The sequence below is a fragment of the Amphiura filiformis genome, chromosome 17 (assembly GCF_039555335.1).
Source record: "Amphiura filiformis chromosome 17, Afil_fr2py, whole genome shotgun sequence".
Lineage (NCBI taxonomy): Eukaryota > Metazoa > Echinodermata > Ophiuroidea > Amphilepidida > Amphiuridae > Amphiura > Amphiura filiformis.
In genome coordinates this window covers 5,902,275-5,924,223 of record NC_092644.1, presented here as the reverse complement: position 1 = coordinate 5,924,223, position 21,949 = coordinate 5,902,275, and the positions used below count along the sequence as shown (strand labels likewise).

Below are 21,949 nucleotides of genomic sequence, written 5' to 3'. Positions count from 1 at the left end.
CAAAAGTGGGTTAACCAATAGTTTCAAGTTTCTCTTGTGAGGAAGGCAAATAATTAAGTAACTATTAATTACTGATAAATGAAGGAATGAATGAATGAATGATGTATAACCATATAATCAAATAAATCGATCTATATAAATAAATTAAAATATAAAATAAAATAAAATAAATGTTGATAATGATTATTTTGACAGAGCATTCGTAATTGACATGCCGAAGAAGAAAATAATCGTATCCAACAGCGCATTCTGAGCATAGGCCTACTGGACAATTGGAATATAACATTAAATTTAATATTCCAAAAGACGAAAAAGTAGGGAAACATCCACCATCTAAACAATTCATAACAACCTCACCCCTTGACATAAGGCTTACACTCAAACAAACAAATATACAAACAAACAAAATCTTCATTTTACATTTTGCAGAAGCACAGATAACACAAATGTCAACATGCGATACGGTTTTTTTTTTTTGCACCTGAATAGCAATGCTGTAGTGAACCAGTAGTGAGCCATCATCAAGCGCGGGCGCGGGCGCGGTATGCGCGTGCCAAAATGGTTTAAGTTTACGCAGCTTACGCGTACGCATTACACACGTGATACGCGTTTCGTTGACAATATTGTCGCCTAACAAACAATCGCAGATAGCAGTTTGTTGAGCTTCTGTTGCTGTTCAGCTTCTAGCAAGAGTTGTGAAGACACTGAGATTTTACCGTGTCACCTATTTACGCCTTTATTTTACCAAAAGCAAATGTGTCTTATCTATTTTGTGATAAAGGAGGAATTTCTACTTGGCAATGCCTGAGATCTTAATCAACCGTTCTCATTGTCAGTCTCTCTACGGCGCCGTAGGTCTACTCCATAAAAATAGTAAGTTTCAGTAGGATAATTTGTTGATTTGTTTTTATTTATAAAATTGGCAATTACCACAGAAATTCAGTTGTGAATATGCTAGGTTTGCTGAATTGAGCAATTCACATCGATATTTTTAGTTTGAAAAACAATAGGAACAGTCCCTGGCGTATTTTTGGTCCGTGAGATCATTTATTTAATACAAAAAGTTGTTGGTCGCCCATCCATCCAGCAGCTGACCATGTACGATCGACTCAACATGCTCAATGGCGTACTCTCTAAATTCCTAAGATTTAAAAATAAGTCTAAGAGACTTGTTAGAATGACAAAACCTTTCAGAGACTTAAAATTCAAATCTTTATTAGAGTAAAATTTAAATCCATTAGATTTGAATTTTAAGTCTTTTCAAGGTTTTGTCCTTCTAATAAGTCCCTGGAATTTAGAGAGTAGCCAGCACTTTTTCAGAGGGTGGGCGAAGGGGGGAGGCTGACTAGATCACCCTATACAGCTTACGCCGGCTCACAAATAGCTTGGTGTTTCTGAAATGTAACACATTTTGAAAGCTTCTTAGCCAAATCTTCATAAAAAAGTCGGATCCTGCTCATTTTTCACAGACAATCTATTTCCCAGGCCTAAATGAGGATTAAAATATGAATCAGGGCCTAATTATTTGTTTTAAGCCTTTCCTAATGTATTATATTCAGTCGTATTGCACTTTTCCTCGTTTGAAACACTGTGACTATAGGAGATTCCTATTTACCGGTGTGCACTCACTAGCAATTCAACTCGCTGATAGATGTATAAGCTTATACGGCACCTAGGTTACCTACCATTTGTCTCGATCGAACTATCTTCGGTAGAGAGCAAGGTGCCCGCATAAGCTATTGTTAGTAGATAACAAGGTGCCTGAATATTATATCTTCAGTAGACAGCAAAGTACCTGTATAAGCAGGCCTCTAAATAAGAAGAAAAATCTAAGGGTCCTCTGGACTCTTGCCTTTGAAATTTCAAGGGTCCTCACCAATTTTCAAGGGTCCGACCGAGGACCCATGCTTTTGAAATTTTAATAGAGAGAATTAGCTAGGCGATCACGGTATGTAGATTGTAGACAATTGAAAACCCGGGTTGAAAACTTGATAGAAATCTAAAATGAACGTGTACCCAGGGAGCTATTACGTGAACCAGGACCTATTATGTGAACCAGATTATCCAGTGAAACAACAAAACTATGATTTTCTGCTCTTTGCTTTGGTTCAACTTTTACGGGTCACGCGGACCCGTACCGTAGGAAATTGACGGGTCCGCGCCTACTTTCAAGGGTATTTGACGCAAGGACGCGCCTTATTTCGAGCGCTGTGTATAAGCTATCTTCAGTAGATGGCAAGGTGCCTGTATAAACTATCTTCAGTATATAGCAAGGTGCCTGTATATAAGCTATCTTGAGTATATAGCAAGGTGGCTGTATAATCTATCTTCAGTAGACAGCATCTGTATAAGTTATATTCAGAAGAGAACAAGGTGCCTGTGTAAGCTATCTTCAGTATATAGCAAGGTGCCTGTATAAGTTATCTTCAATAGATAGCAAGGTGCCTGTATAAGCTATCTTCATTAGATAACAAGGTGCCTGTATAAGCTATCTTCAGTAGATAGAAAGGTACCTGTACGAGCTGTCTTCAGTAGATAGCAAGGTACCTGTATAAGCTATCATCAGTAGATAGCAAGGTGCCCGTATAAGCTATCTTCAGTAGATAGCAAGGTGCCTGTATATGTTATCTTCAATAGATATCAAGGTGCCAGTATAAGCTATCTTCAGTAGATAGCAAGGTGCCCGTATAAGCTATCTTCAGTAGATAGCAAGGTGCCCGTGTAAGCTATCTTCAGTAGATAGCAGGGTGCCTGTATGTATAAGCTATCTTCAGTAGATAACAAGGTGCCTGTATAAGCTATCTTCAGTAGATAACAAGGTGCCTGTATAAGCTATCTTCAGTAGATAGAAAGGTACCTGTATAAGCTATCTTCAGTAGATAGCAATGTGCCTATATTATTTCGTCCATATGCACTGAGTGCATGATTTTTAGTTTAAAGTGTCCCTGTATATTTCTTTGTAATAAATGTGAGATATGACGATTTCAATGTAAAAATGTCCGAGGCTATTTTGTGCATGTTATACACGGCTTTCGGCTTAGCCACTAGCACCCGATGTACTATGTTAGTACATCTATAAATAGCAAATAGGCCTAAGGGGCAAAAAGCAACTCAAACTGAAGATTTTTGCGATTTCCCAAATAAGCATATCGCTTGAATGGGTCTTTGCATATAAATTACAGCACATGCCTATGGACCTATATATATAGGCCTAGTACACAAATTGCATAATTCGCAAACGCAAAAACGGAATCAACTGAAATTTTGGGAAATTATAAACTTTCTTCGTGGATACCTACTCAAACATACATAAAATGACGGTGCTGGAATCAAAATACTCCTTTAACTTTTGACGTAGGCCCTATACTTTTTGTTCGCAGTATAGGCCTTCGTTAAATTTCAACGTTGTTTTTACGTATCGAATAAACAAACACTTGTTTACACATGTTTATTAAATTGTGCCAAGGCTATAAAGATTTACCTTTTGTACGTATCAAATAACCATTACCTGTTTATACCTTTGTATTATGCTATATTTTCGCTACCCCAGTAAATAGATAATAATATTAAGATTGACCTATGGTAACAAAAGTGCCCCGCCCACTGAAACTTCGTAGCTACTTCCATAGGGGTATAATTACGACTATACAAGATCAGTACTTTCCGAAAGTTATTATTATTACAATATTAATAAACAAATCGACTAGAAAGAACTTATTGTTATACAATATTAATGATCATATTTGAATCAACCTCAAAAAATTACTGTTTTAAAATAAATTTGCCATTTAATTTTACCAGATTTGTATTATACCCCCTTCCTCAGAAAATGAACGTAACCAGGTATACATTCCCACGGTACATTTCTTTAACAAAAGGAAGACACCTCATGAATATTCATAGTTTATCTGCGGGAAGACAAATGCTCTTTTAGCGCCCAAATTGGGCTACGGGCGTAGGCCTAATTGACATTTTTGTTGCTTGTTGGCGAAAAAAACCCGGAATTTAATGTAGGCCTGATAGTTTATTTAAAAAAAACACATGTAGAACCAGAGTAACATAGGCTAAATGACCAAATTATTATGCTTCATAAATAAGGAAGGACACAACTTAGATTGGATGCAATGATAATTTCAGCATCGTGGCCGCAGTTTTGGCAACACTATAGCTTAAAGATAGATGATCGAAACTTTGGCTGTCAATCAATGAGGCGACCGCCAATAAAACATGTAAAAGATGTAAACAACATGCACGTGTTATGAATGATCACTCTTGGATACCAATATTTTGGATATATAGATGGCCCATCCCCAACTATCGTTTCTTTCTTGGACAAGTGCCTTGAAGAAGACTTGATGCCACACTCAATCAGAAATTACTAAAGTGCATTGGTTGAAAAAATCTTATTTCACCAGCAAATATCTTGATTTCACATCACACGGATTAAGTTTACTTCTTACTTTTTGGATTTTGTACATCGTCTAACAGTAAGAGGTAAGTTCAAATTCAATATTTTGTTTTTTAAGTTGTTCTTTTTGTAAGTGGCGATCATCAAATATCGATATAAAAATTATGAAAATAATTATTTAATCCGCAAGCCTTCCTTGAGGCAGTAAAGTAAAATAAAAATTTACAATTTTCTAAAAACTGCTCAAAAAAAAAAAAAATCTGTTATGTTATTCCTTTTGTCATTTCCTTTTGAAAATATAAGCTTTTATATGCTCATCATCGAGGTACAATCAAATATAAATATCTAAACACTATCTTGACGAAGGCATGCGGACTGTAGAGTCACGTGCTTCTATAATATTTATCACATCTATAATAAGGTGATAGTTTGCATTCTATATATAGGCCTATTTTAAATTTTATATGCATCAAAGCTAAGTTGAATTAAGTTTTTTAACCAGAGTCTTATTACATACCTGGCTTGTTGGATCTACTAATCCTCAAATTGTTTCATTTCAAAACTATGGTAAAAAACAAATGTATGTTAGAAATTGGATTATATGCATGATATCTATCGAGCCAATTTCGTCTTATTTCTTTTATCGTCAGCATTTTAATGTTGATTTATTTTACATTTTGTATTCATTTAATTAATTATTTTAATTTGTTTATTTATTTATTTAGGCCCTATTTATTTGCTTTTATGCATTTATTTTATTTACTCCAGTTAAATTATTCATTTAGTAATGTTGACATTGTTATTTACTTTATTATAATTACTATTGTTCTTATTTCATTCGATTGCTAATTTTAATTAAAATTAAAATTAAATTAAAAATAATTGATTAAATTAATTAATTAATTAAAATAATTTCAATTAAAATTGTAGATTGATTAAGAATTGATCAAGACTTATTTGAAGGCTGATTCTAATTACATTTACTTCAAATGAATTATGATTTTTAACAATTTTGGATCAGCTTCAGTCGTTTAAAGGAGGATTTGGTGATCATAACATCCTCTTTTTATGACACTTTTCAATAGATATCCATGAAAAAAGCTTATTCCCAAAATTTCAGTTGATTCCGATTTTGCATTTGCGAGTTATACATGATTATGTGTATTACACTGCTCCATACTGTTGTAATTTCGTTCTGGTATACCAGAACGAAATTCAAATTTGACGATATTTTTGCTAAACGAATTAATCTGCAAGTAAGTTTTGGTATATAAACATTATGTAGCCAGAGGTTTCTAGTGATATATAAAACTTTTTTTGAGAAAAGTGGGGGAATGAGGCTGTGGATCACGAAATGCCCTTTTAATAGGCATAACAACTTCTTTTACAATACTTTTCTTCCACATTGCAAATTGCACCATAAATGTTTCATTATTATTGTCCACATGGCACACGTGTTATGTTGATATTGGTAACGGTTGATGGGATGTCCCTGACAAATTGATAATATTATGACATAACAAAAACTGGTATTCGATAATTTCGATCAAAATTTCATAATCGAAGTTCTTTAGTACTATAAATCAATATATCAACACATGTAAAACTTTTTCGCTGATGTTCTTAAGATGATGTTAAGTATAACGGTACGGAAAAATAAATATAACGCGTAAAACGGTACAGAAGCGTAGCGTAATTGTATTAAATCAAGCCGGAGGTTTTAGGCTATATTGTTCCAGTTTGGGTCATTTTGCTTAAATAATTATATTTTATTTCTGCAGGGTAAATGCACTGATCTTGTGAACAATGAGTCAAGGAAGTCACTGGTTACATTTATAATTCCATATATGTGTTGCAATAATTATTTAGTTTACGAGCAAATCTTGTATAAGATATCTTCAGTATATAGCAAGGTGCCTGTATAAGCTATCTTCAGTAGATAGCAAGGTGCCTGTATAAGCTATCTTCCGTAGTAGCAAGGTGCCTGTATAAGCTATATTCAGTAGATAGCAAGGTGCCTGTATAAGCTATCTTCAGTAGATAGCAAGGTGCCTGTATAAGCTATCTTCAGTAGATAGCAAGGTGCCTGTATAAGCTATATTCAGTAGATAGCAAGGTGCTTGTATAAGCTATCTTCAGTAGGCCTGTATAAGCTATCTTCAGTAGTAGCAAGGTGCCTGTATAAGCTATCTTCAGTAGATAGCAAGGTGCTTGTATAAGCTATCTTCAGTAGATAGAAAGGTGCCCGTATAAGCTATCTTCAGTAGATAGCAAGGTGCCTGTATAAGCTATCTTCAGTAGATAGCAAGGTGCCTGTATAAGCTATCTTCAGTAGATAGCAAGGTGCTTGTATAAGCTATCTTCAGTAGATAGCAAGGTGTCTGTATATAACAAATAATAGGTCAAAATTAAAGATGTCCATATTCTCCCCAGGAAAATCATGGACATGGGGGGAAAATAAAACTCTTGTGATCTCACGTATTGAACATATACCTTTCCCTGCGAGTGTGAGCTTTATTTGTCTCAACTTAAGGGGTGGGGTATGAACGTTTGGACAGTATTTATTGTGGGACATTAGAGCACATCAGACATATCGAATTGCATTCTGAATACGAAGAATGTCCTGATGATATCAAATAATTTTGATTTTTGAAATTCGCAATGTAATACACATTTTATGGCAAATGATTAAAAATTGATATTTTGATATTTAACAGTACTCGAAGTAAACTTTATAAATCTGATGATTTATACTTAAAGTTAGCCTATGTAGGTGGGATGAAAAGCCGACGATCAATTGAAAATTTTGACCTTTCGTATTGAAGATATGAATTTTTCCCTCAAAACACCAAAAAAAAAGGTCTTTTTGGGAAAAAATCCATATCTTCAATATGAAAGGTCAAAATTTTCAATTGATCGTCGGCTTTTCCTCCCAGCTACATACACTTTAAGAATATGTCATTAGATTTATAAAATTTACTTCGAGGACTGTTATATATCAAAATGTGAAAATATCAAATTTTAATAATTTGTCATAAAATTTGTATTATATCTTGAATTTCAAAAAATGAAAATTATTTGATATCAGAAGGACATTCTTCGTATTCAGAATGCAATTCGATGTCTGATGTGCGCTCATGTCCCACAAAAATACTGTCGAAACGCTCAAAACGACCATTCCAGATCCCTTATAAGCAACTATGATTTTCTCCAAAGCTTAACATGGACTATATATAAATATATAAAACAATATTATAGATGGTGATGTTATTCCCATACTTCAAGTATATTAGTAATAACCCACTCATCCTTGTTTATTTTTCCCCCGGTAGATTATGGAATTTGTGAAGCAGCTTCTGTGTTTCTCCCTCGTTCTCCTGATGTCATTTGGGCATGTCACATTGCAGACAACAGACACCGCAACAGACATGGAAGAACTACTCGCCACTGATGAAGTCACAACGGCAGACACAGCCACTGATTTACTTGCAACCGCTAGCATGGTCACTGCCTACAGTAAGTTTAACAAAATATTTTTCAATAATAAGTTACAGTATTTAAACAATACGCCGTCAGTTATTGCAGTACCGGTGCAGCTGGTCCCTACGTGAGTGGTTGAGCTTTCGTCAGATGTCTCTAACTTCATCACTCATCACTGCGATAACCGACGGCGCACTCGTTGAAATACTATAACTTATTTTGAATTCCCGTCGAGAGAGCCTATACGCTGGCGAAGTTACGTAATAAATCGGATTAACTACCATAGCAATAGGTGAAAACAATTTTGAACATATCGCGCTGCACTACAAGCAGGTTGAACTAATCACCTGTGGATGTCTGCAATCATAGATTGAATACAATACTGGTCTTTTCAAAAATACTAATCTTACAGGTGCGAGTGATTACCATGATACGGTTCAATGCAGAGGTACCGCGTGGAAGTATCAGTGCAGCGCGGTATATTCAAAAATTGTTTTCACCTATTGCTATGGTAGTTAATCCGATTATTACGTAACTTCGCCAGCGTATAGAGGTTATCCACTTCACTCATGTGTGACTTCTAACAAAAGGCACTGGTTCCCGTATTATTCCTCATTCAAACTAATTCAATGCACGACCTCGGAGTTACCTGCATGACTTTGGCGGGCTATTTTGAAACAGTCATGGTTGCACATGCAGGTACTTCTTTAGAATGTCCTAAACAAGGTATAGCAGTCGTTGATAGGATATGCAGCTTATAGAACATGGATAACCTCTATTGTATCTGCTTTACTGAAAATATTTTTAATGACTGAAAACGAGCCATAATAATAGATTAACTTTTAAAAAATGTTACCTTCTACATGTGTATTTCAACGAGAAAATCGTTTGTTGAAACTGAAGACTCTTAGAAACCGGATATTGTTCATTTCGGAACGGTTTTTTGAAGCGTCATTGAATCTGGGGTCTTATTGGGTTATTCTATTTGACGTCCACACTCCCCCTGTGGAAGATTTAGCTAATATCTCTCACATAAGGAATATGGGTTTCAAATAGAATAGATAATTGGGTAACTTCCATTTGAAATACTCACTCCAGTTGTGGAAGGTATACCGTAGGTAAAGCCATTATACGGGGGGAGTAAGTGTTTCAAACTAATTAAACCTATAGGCTATTATAGCCTGTTCCATTTGAAAAACATACTCCTTCTGTAGACTTTTAGGCTACCCCAATAAGACACACTTTTCTTACAGTGCCATTAATGTGATTGTAACCATCTTGTTAACAGGTGCTACCGTGACAGTGAAGGCATCATTGGGATTGAACGAAGTATTTACCTCTGATTTGAACGATCCTACCACCTCGGCGTACCAAACGCTCGAAACTGATTTTATTTCTACTGTAAGTATTTGTATTTAAAGCTTGAAGTTTTCAAATTTTCTGTTTTTGTATACCTCGATGAGATAATGCTATTCTGTGTACAAATATCATATGGGTACCGTATGGTGAAAATAATGCCACCAAACGCATGTAAGATTTGTAGGATTTTTCACACTAAAAAGAAACGATTTAACCAGATTTAATAGATCTCTATTTAAAAAACAATCAAACAAATTAATATTTTTATATAATTTCCTTGCTCTATGCCCTATACCGTAAAGACTCTCCTAATAAGCGTAATTTTGGCACAACCTAAAAGTGCCCTCCCGTAAAATTCCCACCGGGCAAATAAGGGCACAGAATTAGGTTTCATTATCATTGAGGTATAGGACTTTTTATTTTTTCGGAGAAGAGCAGGTAGGGCAACTACTTGATTATATGTCTACGTGTTCATACTACATACTCTGAAAATTTTAGAAAATTCGCACGAGTCCGTTTTTTAAAAATCACATTTTTGTTCCTAAAATGGGGTTATAGCGCCCTCAATGGGCACTCTCTCCATAGGGCTACATGTAAAGACCAGTTATAGACAAATGGCCCTAAAATAAAACGGACTCGTGCGAATTTCTTCAAATTTTGCATATGATGTAGATTTAACATCTGGAATGTAATGCAAGTGATGTCGTTGCTGCTCTTCTAAATTCATTTTTAAAATGTCCGCCCCAGACCAAGGTGTAATTAGAACCTTAATTCTTGTTGGGATTTCAGAGGAGGGAGCTCTCTATTTGCACATGAAATGTAGGCCCTACCACAAGGCAAAGGAGCCCAAGTGCGCCATTAGGCGAATCTTTACGGTATATGTTAAAACTGACTAATAGATTAATATATTTTTATATTTTTAGATGGACGATGTCTTCCAAACAGCTTACGGAGCAACATACAACAAAACCGTCGTTGAAGGATTCAGAGCTGGCAGCGTGTACGTGGATTTTCGAGTTGTGTTCAACGAAGCTCCGGTCGCCTCTGATGACTATGTCGAAGCTACAACTACAGCTCTTACGGATACCCTGACTGCTGCCATTTCTGATGGATTCGGTGACTTCACTGTGATTGCAGGCTCTTTGGTCGCCGCTACAGGTGAGTCTCACTTCACATTATGATTACCATGTTAAGGTAAAGGTAAAGGAGTCGAACCTGCATTTGTTACAGGACGGAGTACCCATCCCTCTTTCGTCATGTTCGTTAGCCATGTATTGTTATCGATTTAGGCCAGACTCCACCGTGAAAAGTTGCTATGGGGGAGGGCGGATCGCCACACCTTCTCCACAGCGAGTCTGTTACCTTCCCATCATAAGAATGCCGGTACCCATTTATACACCTGGGTGGAAAGCTGTAATCAAGATAAAGTACCTTACTCAATGGCACAACACGATGGCGTGGCCGGGGCTCGATTATGAGTCGGAGCCCGTCCCGCTCGACCACCTTGCTCATAACCATGATCATATAATGTCGAAATATGAGGCCCACACTCAATTCAGGAGAACTGTGCCGAAGTTCCCACGACACATACAAACAAGTTCTAGTAAATTAAATGTCAGGCCTATCATTGAAGGATGAAAATATAATTTAAAAAAATATTCCATGAATGAAAGGATGATCAGTATAAGAAAAAAGATCAAACTATAGCTTCCCAGGACAATCATAAAAATGTATTGTTTGTAGGCGATGAAGCGGGCCAACAATATATCCCCAACATACATGATTTTCAGTTATGCTGACAACAAACTTACACCTCATACTTGTTCTTTGTTGCAGATCTTTCAGTTAGCAGTTTCTCCTTCGCCGAAGCTGCCGCAGATATTGACTTTGACCTCAATGTCGACAACATTTACACAGTAAGCATCACATTGGCCAATGGTGGCGGTGCCAGTCTCAAATCCATTGCCGCTGACGGCGACAGCGGCAACAACAACGCCGACAACTTCGCCATTACCTTCATCGTGTCCGATAGCAACGACTTGAGTGATTCTACCGCCTTGACCATCGAGAGTGATGCAGATGTAAGCGAGGCAACCAACATGCAGGCTGGTATCGCCATCAGTTCCACTCTTGTGCTTCAGGATGTCTATGCATTGGTCAACGTCCCCAAAGCTGATTGCGGATTATACAAGCATCTGTGCGTCAAGGTGGAAGGTTCTACTGATTCTGTCTTCATTGATGAGGATTCAACGAATGACTACAAATGTATTGCTGCTTTTGCTAATAATGATGCAGAATATCTTCCGTGTTCAGGTAAGGAACAATTCGGATACATTTACCAAAAAATGGTTTCAAACCCGTCGAAAATGGCCCCAAAAATGTGATATACGACCTATTTAGAACCGTTTTCGGTTCTTTAGGGAACCTGAGTTCTCCAAAATTAAAGAACTTTTTTGAGAGGTTCAAGAGGGAGGGTTCTCCTGTGAGGATAGTGTAAGGTCATGGTTATGGACAGATTGGAACTTTTCACCTGAAGTAACATCTCAGTGCAGTGAAGCTTCATTATTCAGTCCTCTCTTGTGATTAAACACACTACTAATTCTTGGTTTTTTCTTCTTTTTTTTATCATCTACAGGTTGTATGACAAGAGTCAGTTTTATTGTGCTCCTCCTCGTCCCACTGGTCAGCTACTACCTGACGTTATAGGACTTAAAATTGACCTAAAACTTTATGAAGATTCCTCCGCAGGTATTTCAATACTTAAAAAGGATATTCCTTCAATATTAGTTGCCGAAAAGTCTTGCCCGCCGCCAAGTTGAGCCTGGTTCCTCCGAAGTATTAGCGTTGGACATAAGAAAGAGAACGGCGATTGCGCATTTGCGCACGATAATAGCCTAATTGACGGAAGGCAGTTATCAAACATGCAATCCTGAAAGTTTTAAGTTTGGTCAAGAAGCCTAGGACATGAATTACTTTCACCTAAAATATTGCATTTTATTGGTACCAAAGAAATTAAAGAAAAGATGAAGTTGATACTGCTGAAGAAAATGTGATAGTGAGGTTCTTTACAATGACCAAATGATTGATAACGAGCGCAAGATGAAAAACGAAAATTTTTAATGAAACGAAATGATGGAGCATTTGAAATAAACAACTCTTACCAATGTACCATAGGTATAAATATGAAGCTATTTTATTGTTGCACTTTTTAAAAGGAATAATGTGGTACTAAAGCCAAAAGTGATTTGAAATAGGCTTTAAATGTATATTTCTGTCAAGAGATTACGTAACTTTTTATTTAAGTTTGACCAGTATGCTGCAAAATTACGTAGAATCTTTAAATATAGACTAACTGAAGATATGTACGAAAATGCTAGTTCTGGATGCGATGGGTTACATTACAGTAAGTTGATTAAGGTCTGCGTATAGACGTGATGCGAAGTACCTATGACGCTTAGTAAAACACGCTTTTGATGATTAGCGATAATGACTATATTCTTTGGTGTCAAAAGTTGTTAAAAACCTGTAATAATAGCAATCATGTAAATTGTGTATTCTTTATAATGTATAATCTGAATCCTGACATTTATTTGCCATAGAGTAAATAATACGTATGATAGTATTAATAGTTCTACATGTATAATAAGTCAATGTTGTGTTATATAATGATGATAACTGGATGATATGAATGAAAAAAAGAATAAAACAAGTACAACATATAAGTTGAAAATTTAACTGAATAATCTATCTCATTATTCATTTTGTTGCTGTTACGAAAAATGTGTATTTCCATGTTTCAAACAATAATATTATTATGAGAAGCTAATAAATAACATGATTGTGAAATCATAAAACAAAAACCTCTATAGGCAAATAATGTGCAGTTCTGGATTATCCTGGTGGTCCTAATTGTAGGCATAGGCCTACATCAAAAAAGTTTGCCAAATTATTTAATATCCAGAGAGACTAGGTTCTGGGTTTTTAGGTACCAATAAATAAATTTTAAAAGAATTAAAAAAAAAACATCTTCAGAAAGCCCGACTAAGTTAATGGTTCCCTTTACGACCCCTTAAGGTTCACTGAACAAAAACCCAAAACGAACAATTAAACCCAAACCCAAGTTAGTACTGTATTTTTTTGGATGTTTTATAAGGTTAGAGCAAAAAAGGACGTCAGTGACATTATACTTTTGGGCGAGTTGAGTTATCAATTGATTTTGAAAATACAGGTAAATGCACACAGTTTATGCTATTTAGAAGCGTCTATAATTAAATTTTAATTAAAAGATAAAAACAAAAACAGTAAATAAGTAAACCAATTGAAACGGCAAAATGACAAAAATGTCCCGTATGCTTATACTAAATCCTCGAATTAGTAGTGGCGTAACCAAGGCCTTTTCAGGGGTGGAAGGGGAAGGCAACTTTCAAGGCGGGAAATTTGACAAAAAATGGGGCTGTTGTCGACAATGCTTGTCGACAATATTGTCGACAAAGCATGGAACAATTGCAGGCAAAAACCAAGTCACTAAAATATTTTTGACTTTACTGATGCTTTGTCGACAACTTGACGACGTCGGATCTTGAGATTTGACGATTGTCGACAATGAAAAAAATTTCTATATACTCGACAACAGCCGTATAGCTAAGCACAAAATGCCTAAAATCTTATATATCTAAGGGCGGCAAACATCCGGGGGAGGCAAGACATGGGAGCAGCTCCCCTTGCCCTCTTGGCTATACGCCACTGATTATTTGAGACATAGTATCTCTGCGAATGAAAAATGACAGTTATTTATCATATAGCCATAGCGTTTGAACTTGGACATGTCTAATATAAACTTGATAAAACAACAATTAAAATAACATTAACTTTATTTGCGAATTTCTCAACATTAAACCTCAGCAAAAACATTTTTTTTAAACATTGTAAATGTGTTACATATGTTTTGATGTTGGTCAAAATATTTTGATAACATTAAAATGTCGGGTTATTTATTTTATAATAAAAAAACCAAACATTTTGTAAATGTCAAAATGTTACTGCAAAAGTTTTGTTGGCAGACATTTTTTGCAAAATATTTTGCCAACACTAAATTATGTTAGAATGTTTCACAAAATGTTTTTGAATGTTATTAAAACGTTATATAACCCGACATTTAAACGTTTCTGTCAAACGTTTTGCGTTTGCTGGGACGATACCACAAGTAAACGCGTCTCAGAACTGCATGTGGACGCGACTTGTGACTTTTACCATATTTTGTCATCACTCTTCAACAGGATTTTCATTTCTCTGATTTTCCCAACAAGACTTAAGGGATCCAAAATGAGCGTTTATTGCGTTTCGACAGAATTTTTGTGGGACATGAGAGCACCTCAGACCTATCGAATTGCATTCTGAATACGAAGCATGTCTTTCTGATATCAAATAATTTTCATTTTTTAAAATCACAATATAATACAAATTTTATGACAAATTATAAAAATTTGATATTTTTCAAATTTTGATATATAACTGTCCTCGAAGTTAATTATATAAATCTAATGATATATTCTTAAAGTGTATGTAGCAGGGAGGAAAAGCCGACGGTCAATTGAAAATTTTGACCTTTCATATTGAAGATATGGATTTTTTTCCCAAAAAGACCTAATTTTTTTTGGTGTTTTGGGAAAAAATCCATATCTTTAATGCGAAAGGTCAAAATTTTCAATTGATCGTCGGCTTTTCATCCCACCTACATACACTTTAAGTATAAATCATCAGATTTATAAAGTTTACTTCAAGTACTGTTAAATATCAAAATATCAATTTTAATGATTTGCCATAAAATGTGTATTAAATTGCGAATTTCAAAAATCAAAATTATTTGATATCAGAATGACATTCTTCGTATTCAGAATGCAATTCGATATGTCTGATGTGCTCTAATGTCCCAAAATAAATACTGTCCAAACGTTCATACCCCAGCCCTTAAATGTAAGACACCAAATGAACAATTAAAAGGACATTTCGTGATCCACAGCCTCATCCCCCCACTTTTCTCAAAACAAGTTGAGATTTTTATATCACTAGAATACTCTGGCTACATAATGTTTATGTACAAAATATTTCTTGCAGTTTAATTCGTTTAGCAAAGATATCGCGAAATTTAAATTTCGTTCTGGTGCACCAGAACGAAATTACAACGTATTGTCTATGGAGCAGTGTAATACACATACCGTAATCATGCATAACTCGCAAACGCAAAATCGGAATCAACTGAAATTTTTGGAATATGCTTTTTTCGTGGATATGTACTGAAAAATGTCATAAAAAGAGGATGCTAGGATCACGAAATACTCCTTTAATTAATATATTAATTAAAATAACTGATATATAATATTTCTGGATTTGCACTGATATATAATATTTCTAGATTTGTATGATCAATAATATAATATAATATAGTTTATACAGTCTACTCACTTCGAGCGGTTACACCCCGTCAGTCCGAAACCCTGTCAGTCCGAATCCGAACCACCGCTAGTCCTAATTTTATGAAGCCTAACGCTGACCCTAAACCTAACCCTAACACTAACCCTAAACTTAACCTTAACTCTAAACCTAAACCTAACCCTAACCCTAAATCTAATCATAACCCTAACCCTAAACATCGGACTGATGGTATTTCAGACTGACGGGGAGACCCCCTTCGAGCTACATGTGTCCCTGCCGTGTCATAATGGGTCATGATGAATATTGCATTACTTGCCCGGGATTATGAGCTTGTCTGCTCGTACATCTAGCTTTGCTTCTGCTTAAAATATGTTCGATGAGCAATCATTTTGTAACCTTTTACACAGCAAGTAGTGACAATAGCAACAAATAACGTAACAAAAGCAACAATCAAAATACCAACATCCAACGTATGATATTGGACAAAGTTCATGTCAAACCCATGCGGTCTGAGATGAGCACCCCCGTATTTGAGAACATGTTCGATCCAAAATACAGCTCTTTCTCGAGGTGTTAAAGGCTGGTCTTTGTGGAGATTGGACCAGTGTTCAGCCGCATCCTTATATCTGAAATTCGGAAAACATATATAAAACAATTCATTGAATATTATAAGAGGAACTTATTTCTTATACATTGTGACTTTAGGTCTGATTTCTTCACATTGGAAAAGTGATTTCACAATACCCTTTCCGCGACAAAAACAGCAAATTACAAAGATTTTGCGGACCGGTTTCTCGAACCATGGCTGGTGGTCGTGCTTAAACCATCAGGCTTAATTAAGCACAATTAGTCCGTGCTTACCTGTAGGCCTAATTTCACATCGTACATCACCTACTCGAGAAATCGGACCTTTGGGACCAACCAAACATAATGATTAGTTGACTATACCTATTCAACTTCATATAGTAAACTACCTTATTGTTATGAAAGGAAATTCACTGCTATTTACTGAAGATAGCACTAACGAAGGGGAGGTGTCGTAGCAACCCCTAAGGTTTTTCAGCCGACATAAAAATCTCGTGGCGCCACTCAAATGTTTCAGCCGAGGCAACAAGTAACAAGGACATAATCTCACATTGCTGCTCTATGTTTGTCGCAAACTCAAGATATACAATATCCCGGCATACAAGGGATAAGTTTGCATTAATTTTTAAAGAAAAATCATGCGCTTCCGTGAAATAAAATCGCATTTTTATTACTAAACCTACCTTTTTTGACTTAGCACCTCAACGATGGCATCGTGTAGTTTATTTTCGTCCAAGTTCTGCCTATCAAGGCACAAAGCAACACCCTTTTTACACATTCTTACTGCGTTATCATTTTGATCTAAGCCATGCGGAATCAGAACCATCGGTATGGCGTTGTAAAGAGCTTCGTATATGCCGTTGAGACCAGCATGACCGATGAATAGTTTTGTCCTGGGATGACCTGGTGTAATGTAAAAATCAATCAATCAATCAATCAATCAATCAATCAATCAATCAATCAATCAACCACGGTAGACCATTATTTTGCGCGCAAAAGCGTTCAAATCAAAATCATAATATCTATACTGAAAATGTAGGCCTACACGTGCATGCGATTGGACCCTCTTTAAAAAGATAAGTTTATTTAAATTATGATGCTGCTGTGAAAATCCTTAGAAAACAACAACAACAACAACAAAATAGCATGCAGCGGATCAATACATGAGACAACTACCAAACAGTACAAACAAACAAACAAACAAACAAACAAAACAAAAACATAACAATTACTTTGATAGGCATCTCGTGTCAACTTTGGCTCTTGTGAGTTGTGATTGTATGATATTTCACTGCTATCTACTGAAGATAGCAATTTATATTTTTTTGACATACAGCATTTTAGTTCAGCTATAAATCCAAATAGTAACTCGCTCAGTAGAATAAAACAGTCAAAAGTGGAGACACAAATCAATACAAACCTAATAAATCATTTTGAGGCATCCATTGTACAATTTTGATATGGTTGCTAACATTATGGGTCATATTTTCCATATGCCGGAATATTACTCGATATGGTAGGCGACCCAAAGCATTGATATACATGTAGGCATCTTTATCATTCAATGTGATCGATGAACCCTGTAAACAAGAAAAATAATATAAACTTAAATATGGATATTTCTGTATTCTTCTATAAATAAACAAATACATTATAAACAAACAAATAAACAAATCAATCAATTTCGTAACCGAATAATCAGTTATAGCGCGCAAAAGCGGTAATAGGGGCCTATAAAAGTTACCGGTTTTCATAATACAACAGCGGGAAATAGTATGGTCAAAAGTGATCATTTTCTTGTATTGCATGAGACATGAAAACTATATCGAGACGACCTACTTACCATTGAAACTAATATGACTCCGTTCATTTCATGGTCTTCAACGAACATCTTCAGCTCCTGTATAATTAAATGAAGTTTATCTTGAACTCTTAGAAAAAGTCAGAGGAATAGGGTTCTACGGATTCTACATTTAGGAGCTATGGTTGATTGCAAGAACCCCAAAATGGTTGTTTCTGGCATTTACAGAACCTGCTTCATGTCCGACCAAAATGGTTCTTTCTTGCCTTAGTTTAAGGTTCTACACAGAACAACTGAAGAACCTTTTACTCGGTTCTACTTGGAACCTTTTCCTAAGAGTTATGGTGAACTGAAGACAACTGAAGAACCTTTGGTTCTACTTGGAACGTTTTTCCTAAGAGTTATGGTGATCTGAAGACAACTGAAGAACCTTTTACTCAGTTCTACTTGGAACCTTTTTCCTAAGAGTTATGGTGAACTGAAAACACTGAAGAACCTTTGAAAGAACCTTCGGTTCTACTTGGAACCTTTTCCCTAAGAGTTATGGTGAACTGAAGACAACTGAAGAACCTTTTACTCGGTTCTACTTGGAACCTTTTTCCTAAGAGTTATGGTGATCTAGTAGGCCTATAATTTGAAATGTATGCTATATACTACGGCGAGTCAATGTGCATGTAGCTCGGTGGGGGACTTAATGTCTTACTCTTATTTCAAAACTGTTGCTCAAACACATTTGGTTGATTCAATTTAAGCGTAAAGTGTAAAGAGTAGACCTGAACTAAATTGCGTATCTGTCTGGCGCGACTGTAATGAACAAAGTTTAAAGCAACTTAAACAATACAAAAATAACCTTCACTGAACCCGGAATATTATTAGTCTACTGTAGTAGACCATTTTTATTTATCATCCCCCTAATCCCTCTGACTATGGAAAATCCACCAATCCTGTTCTGATCCAACAGCTAGCTATCCATGAGAAAAATGGCAGGCCAATTACAGGGATCGATGTGTTGTATTTTATGCGTGGAATGGTATATATGAATTGTTTATCAAAAAAGGGAATGCAGAGCAGTCTAGAATATTATATGCCGTTCGATTGACGTCACACTTTGGAAAATGGAATCAGAACGATCTACTTTCTTTACGTAATTTCGTAATTGTTGACCCAGTCAAAGTACGTGTGTAAAAAGCCATGTGAATAATTGAAAGTACCAGATAAAGATAAACGAGTCCTTTAGTATGTCTTTGGTGACAAGAATATGGGAGGACCAAGCTATGCAAAAATGGTTTGATGGGCATAAAATGGTAGCTAAATGGTGGTGGGTGCAATATTTTTAGGTATAGGCCTATATGCAAGTTTTGACTATTCTAATAAATAACACATTTCAATTCGTTCAAAATTTCATGCAGGCTTACCGGTTTTAAAGGCTTCGCTGGCTCGTTCATAAGTCCCCCAATCGAGATAATATTTGGCGTAGCTGGAAGAGGGAAGTCTCCTGCAACGTCCGCGTTGACAAGCCACAAGTCTGCCTTCCTGTTCAATTCAAGCAGCGACGTTCCGGGACACAAACCTTGTTCCTCTTTGAGCGTATCATACGAAGATATCATATAATGTGAGATAATAGATTGAAGAACCGTCCTTGTGATGAAATTAACTGTTCTTTGAAACAGTGACATATCATCTGAGAAACCAGTCATCGTACCTGGGACATAAGACATCGGTGCTGGCACGCGAAAAATATCTTCGTTGAAAGTTGGGAATCTCATGGCAGGAGTGAACACTACGAACGGTATTCCTAGATAGCAATGGAGTAGATACTCGCATTGTCCGAAAGGATTCACCAACATCAGATCGAAATTTTCACTTTTAGTCTCTCAAGAGCGTCTGTATCGTTCCACAGATAATTACAATCTGCAAGAATTGTGTCTGAAAACGTAAAGATGTCACTCAAAGTTACGTCAGGGTTAATAACCATGTTAAAAAATTTACGATGCCGGTCCAGGTATACATTCTCATCATAAGGTAGCTTAAAGGTGACCATTTCTGAATAGTTTTCTTCTGAATTCCCTCGATTTTTAAGGATCGAGCTTGATAACATCACAACATGATGTCCTCGTTTCACGAGTTCGTGAGATAAAACGCTTTGGAAACGAACATGACTTTGGACGAAGATGGTTGTCGCCGGATGAGCTACTAAGATCTTTGCACCGATGGCACATGGTGGACATTGCACTAGAGTGATGGTGACGACAATGGCGACGAAGATCCCTAGCTTCTGATGAATAAACTCTATCCTGTTCATTGTTGTTGCTGCACTTAATTACGTGATAAATGATGAGATTTTGTTTGTGACCTGTTTATTGCTTGAAGCATTTGAGTGGCGCCACGAGATTCAGACTATGATGCTCTATGCCTATAGGCCTATAGAACAAGTTGTGCGATCAAAGTAATTTCTTGCCAAGCTCATGACAGCAACTTCTTTCCAGATCACGTTGACCACATCATTCCATACCCATTACCGACGTCAAAGAGCATACCGTGAACAGTGTACAGAAAAGCTTGGCTATACACAACTCGAGTGCAATAGCCTTAACGCGGTGTTTCTGGTCCGAACCAACATGACCAAGTTCAAAACTATATCGACTTGCACCAATTATTTATATCAGCAGGCACTAAGGATCACAATGGCCTCATTCCAATGGCATAGTTCAATAACCTCACTAAACAATCATAGTGCAAAATTTGACCTCAAGTTTCAGAGTATGAGTTTTTGTACCCAAATTTTCAAAGGTCATTCAATGAATGTGCAATGTATTGGGGTTAAAGAATTGTGCCTTGATAGATGAACATATGTTGTGGATCCTAGTGAGGTAGTGGCCGGACTCGTTCTCCCAGAACCATTTTCCAAATATTGTAAAGTCAATTGCAAATCAAAACAAAACCTAGATTTACCGAACCCGTTATTAATTATAGTCCAATGTCATTGATCAAAATTTGCTTAGATACCATGATATCAGCACGCTGGTAAACATAACACTGTTTAATCAGTCGGAACCAAAAGCGTTATGTCAAAAGCTTAGATAAATACCATTCTGTCTATTGGACCAAAAAAGGTCCTGCAAACTGACGCCAAATTTCCCATGGCTAAAAACTATATTCGTTCTTAAAGGGAAACTGATTTTACGTTGACAAATTTATTCATTTTTAATTTTTTTTTTCACAAATGTTTACTTTCACGTACTTTTATCATTCAACATGGTGCAGGTAGCCATCACTCCATTGCGTCTGGGAATGAGAGAGTTACGAGGGTCATTTAAAAAGTTCTACCTCCATCATCACATCTCTGCTATTTTACGTGGCAGTAGGCCTATATTGAAATTACCCACATGGTTATATTTGAATCTTATTTGATTAAAATGCGCTTTTTGGTTCTTAAGACGTGTTTGTTAAAGTGAATACAGGTTTGGTACATCGCAAACGGTCTGATCAATATTAATTGGTTCATAAGTTAAAATCAAAGAAATCTTAAGCACAGTTTCTGTATTTTGTAAATATACAAGGTTATTAACAAACTTTTATCATATTTCTATGTCTCTGATCGTATTATTATTGAGCGGAGCTTCACGCAGCTAGGACGTATAAATAAGACGCAAGACGAACAGCGACAGTTTATACGTCACTGATTCAATGACTGATACACATGCACGAGACGTATCAGCCATCACTTGATCGGTGAACAGGGCTGTCAACTTTTTGGAATTGTTTGGCGTGAGACAGAGGCGTACCGGGATTTGCCGACTTTATTGTTCATTTTGTACCATGATTATTTGAGCCACGGCGCTCGGGAATGTGAAAAGCTGGAAGGGTGGGGGGGAGGGGGTAGG

At 36.2% G+C, this 21,949-nt stretch overlaps 2 protein-coding genes across 2 annotated transcripts; one reads left to right on the top strand and one right to left on the bottom strand.

The window, feature by feature from the left end:
- The first annotated feature begins 4,254 nt into the window (after positions 1-4,254).
- LOC140136856 (uncharacterized) lies at positions 4,255-12,764 on the top strand. Its single transcript, XM_072158458.1, has 6 exons — positions 4,255-4,494; positions 7,741-7,924; positions 9,177-9,289; positions 10,171-10,405; positions 11,084-11,560; positions 11,883-12,764. The coding sequence occupies exons 2-6, from the start codon at positions 7,744-7,746 to the stop codon at positions 11,951-11,953; spliced, it is 1,077 nt and encodes a 358-aa protein (XP_072014559.1). The 5' UTR covers positions 4,255-4,494; positions 7,741-7,743; the 3' UTR covers positions 11,954-12,764.
- A 2,454-nt stretch (positions 12,765-15,218) lies between these two features.
- On the bottom strand, positions 15,219-21,085 carry LOC140136854 (UDP-glucuronosyltransferase 2B20-like). The gene is made up of 5 exons (XM_072158456.1): positions 19,481-21,085; positions 18,108-18,164; positions 17,685-17,844; positions 16,948-17,167; positions 15,219-16,305 (listed from the first exon to the last, which is right to left on the bottom strand). Exons 1-5 carry the CDS (start codon positions 19,910-19,912, stop codon positions 16,026-16,028), a joined length of 1,149 nt encoding a protein of 382 aa, XP_072014557.1. The 5' UTR covers positions 19,913-21,085; the 3' UTR covers positions 15,219-16,025.
- Positions 21,086-21,949: the final 864 nt, after the last annotated feature.

Bases quoted from the DNA above. Each gene is read 5' to 3' on its own strand.
- LOC140136856 (XM_072158458.1), top strand. From the start codon at position 7,744: ATGGAATTTGTGAAGCAGCTTCTGTGTTTCTCCCTCGTTCTCCTGATG. The intron at 9,290-10,170 runs GTAAGTATTTGT...TTATATTTTTAG, and splicing joins AAACTGATTTTATTTCTACT to ATGGACGATGTCTTCCAAAC. The intron at 11,561-11,882 runs GTAAGGAACAAT...TATCATCTACAG, and splicing joins AGAATATCTTCCGTGTTCAG to GTTGTATGACAAGAGTCAGT.
- LOC140136854 (XM_072158456.1), bottom strand. From the start codon at position 19,912: ATGTTGGTGAATCCTTTCGGACAATGCGAGTATCTACTCCATTGCTAT. The intron at 17,168-17,684 runs GTTTGTATTGAT...ACATTACACCAG, and splicing joins GCCTCAAAATGATTTATTAG to GTCATCCCAGGACAAAACTA. The intron at 16,306-16,947 runs GTAGGTTTAGTA...TCCGAATTTCAG, and splicing joins GAGGTGCTAAGTCAAAAAAG to ATATAAGGATGCGGCTGAAC.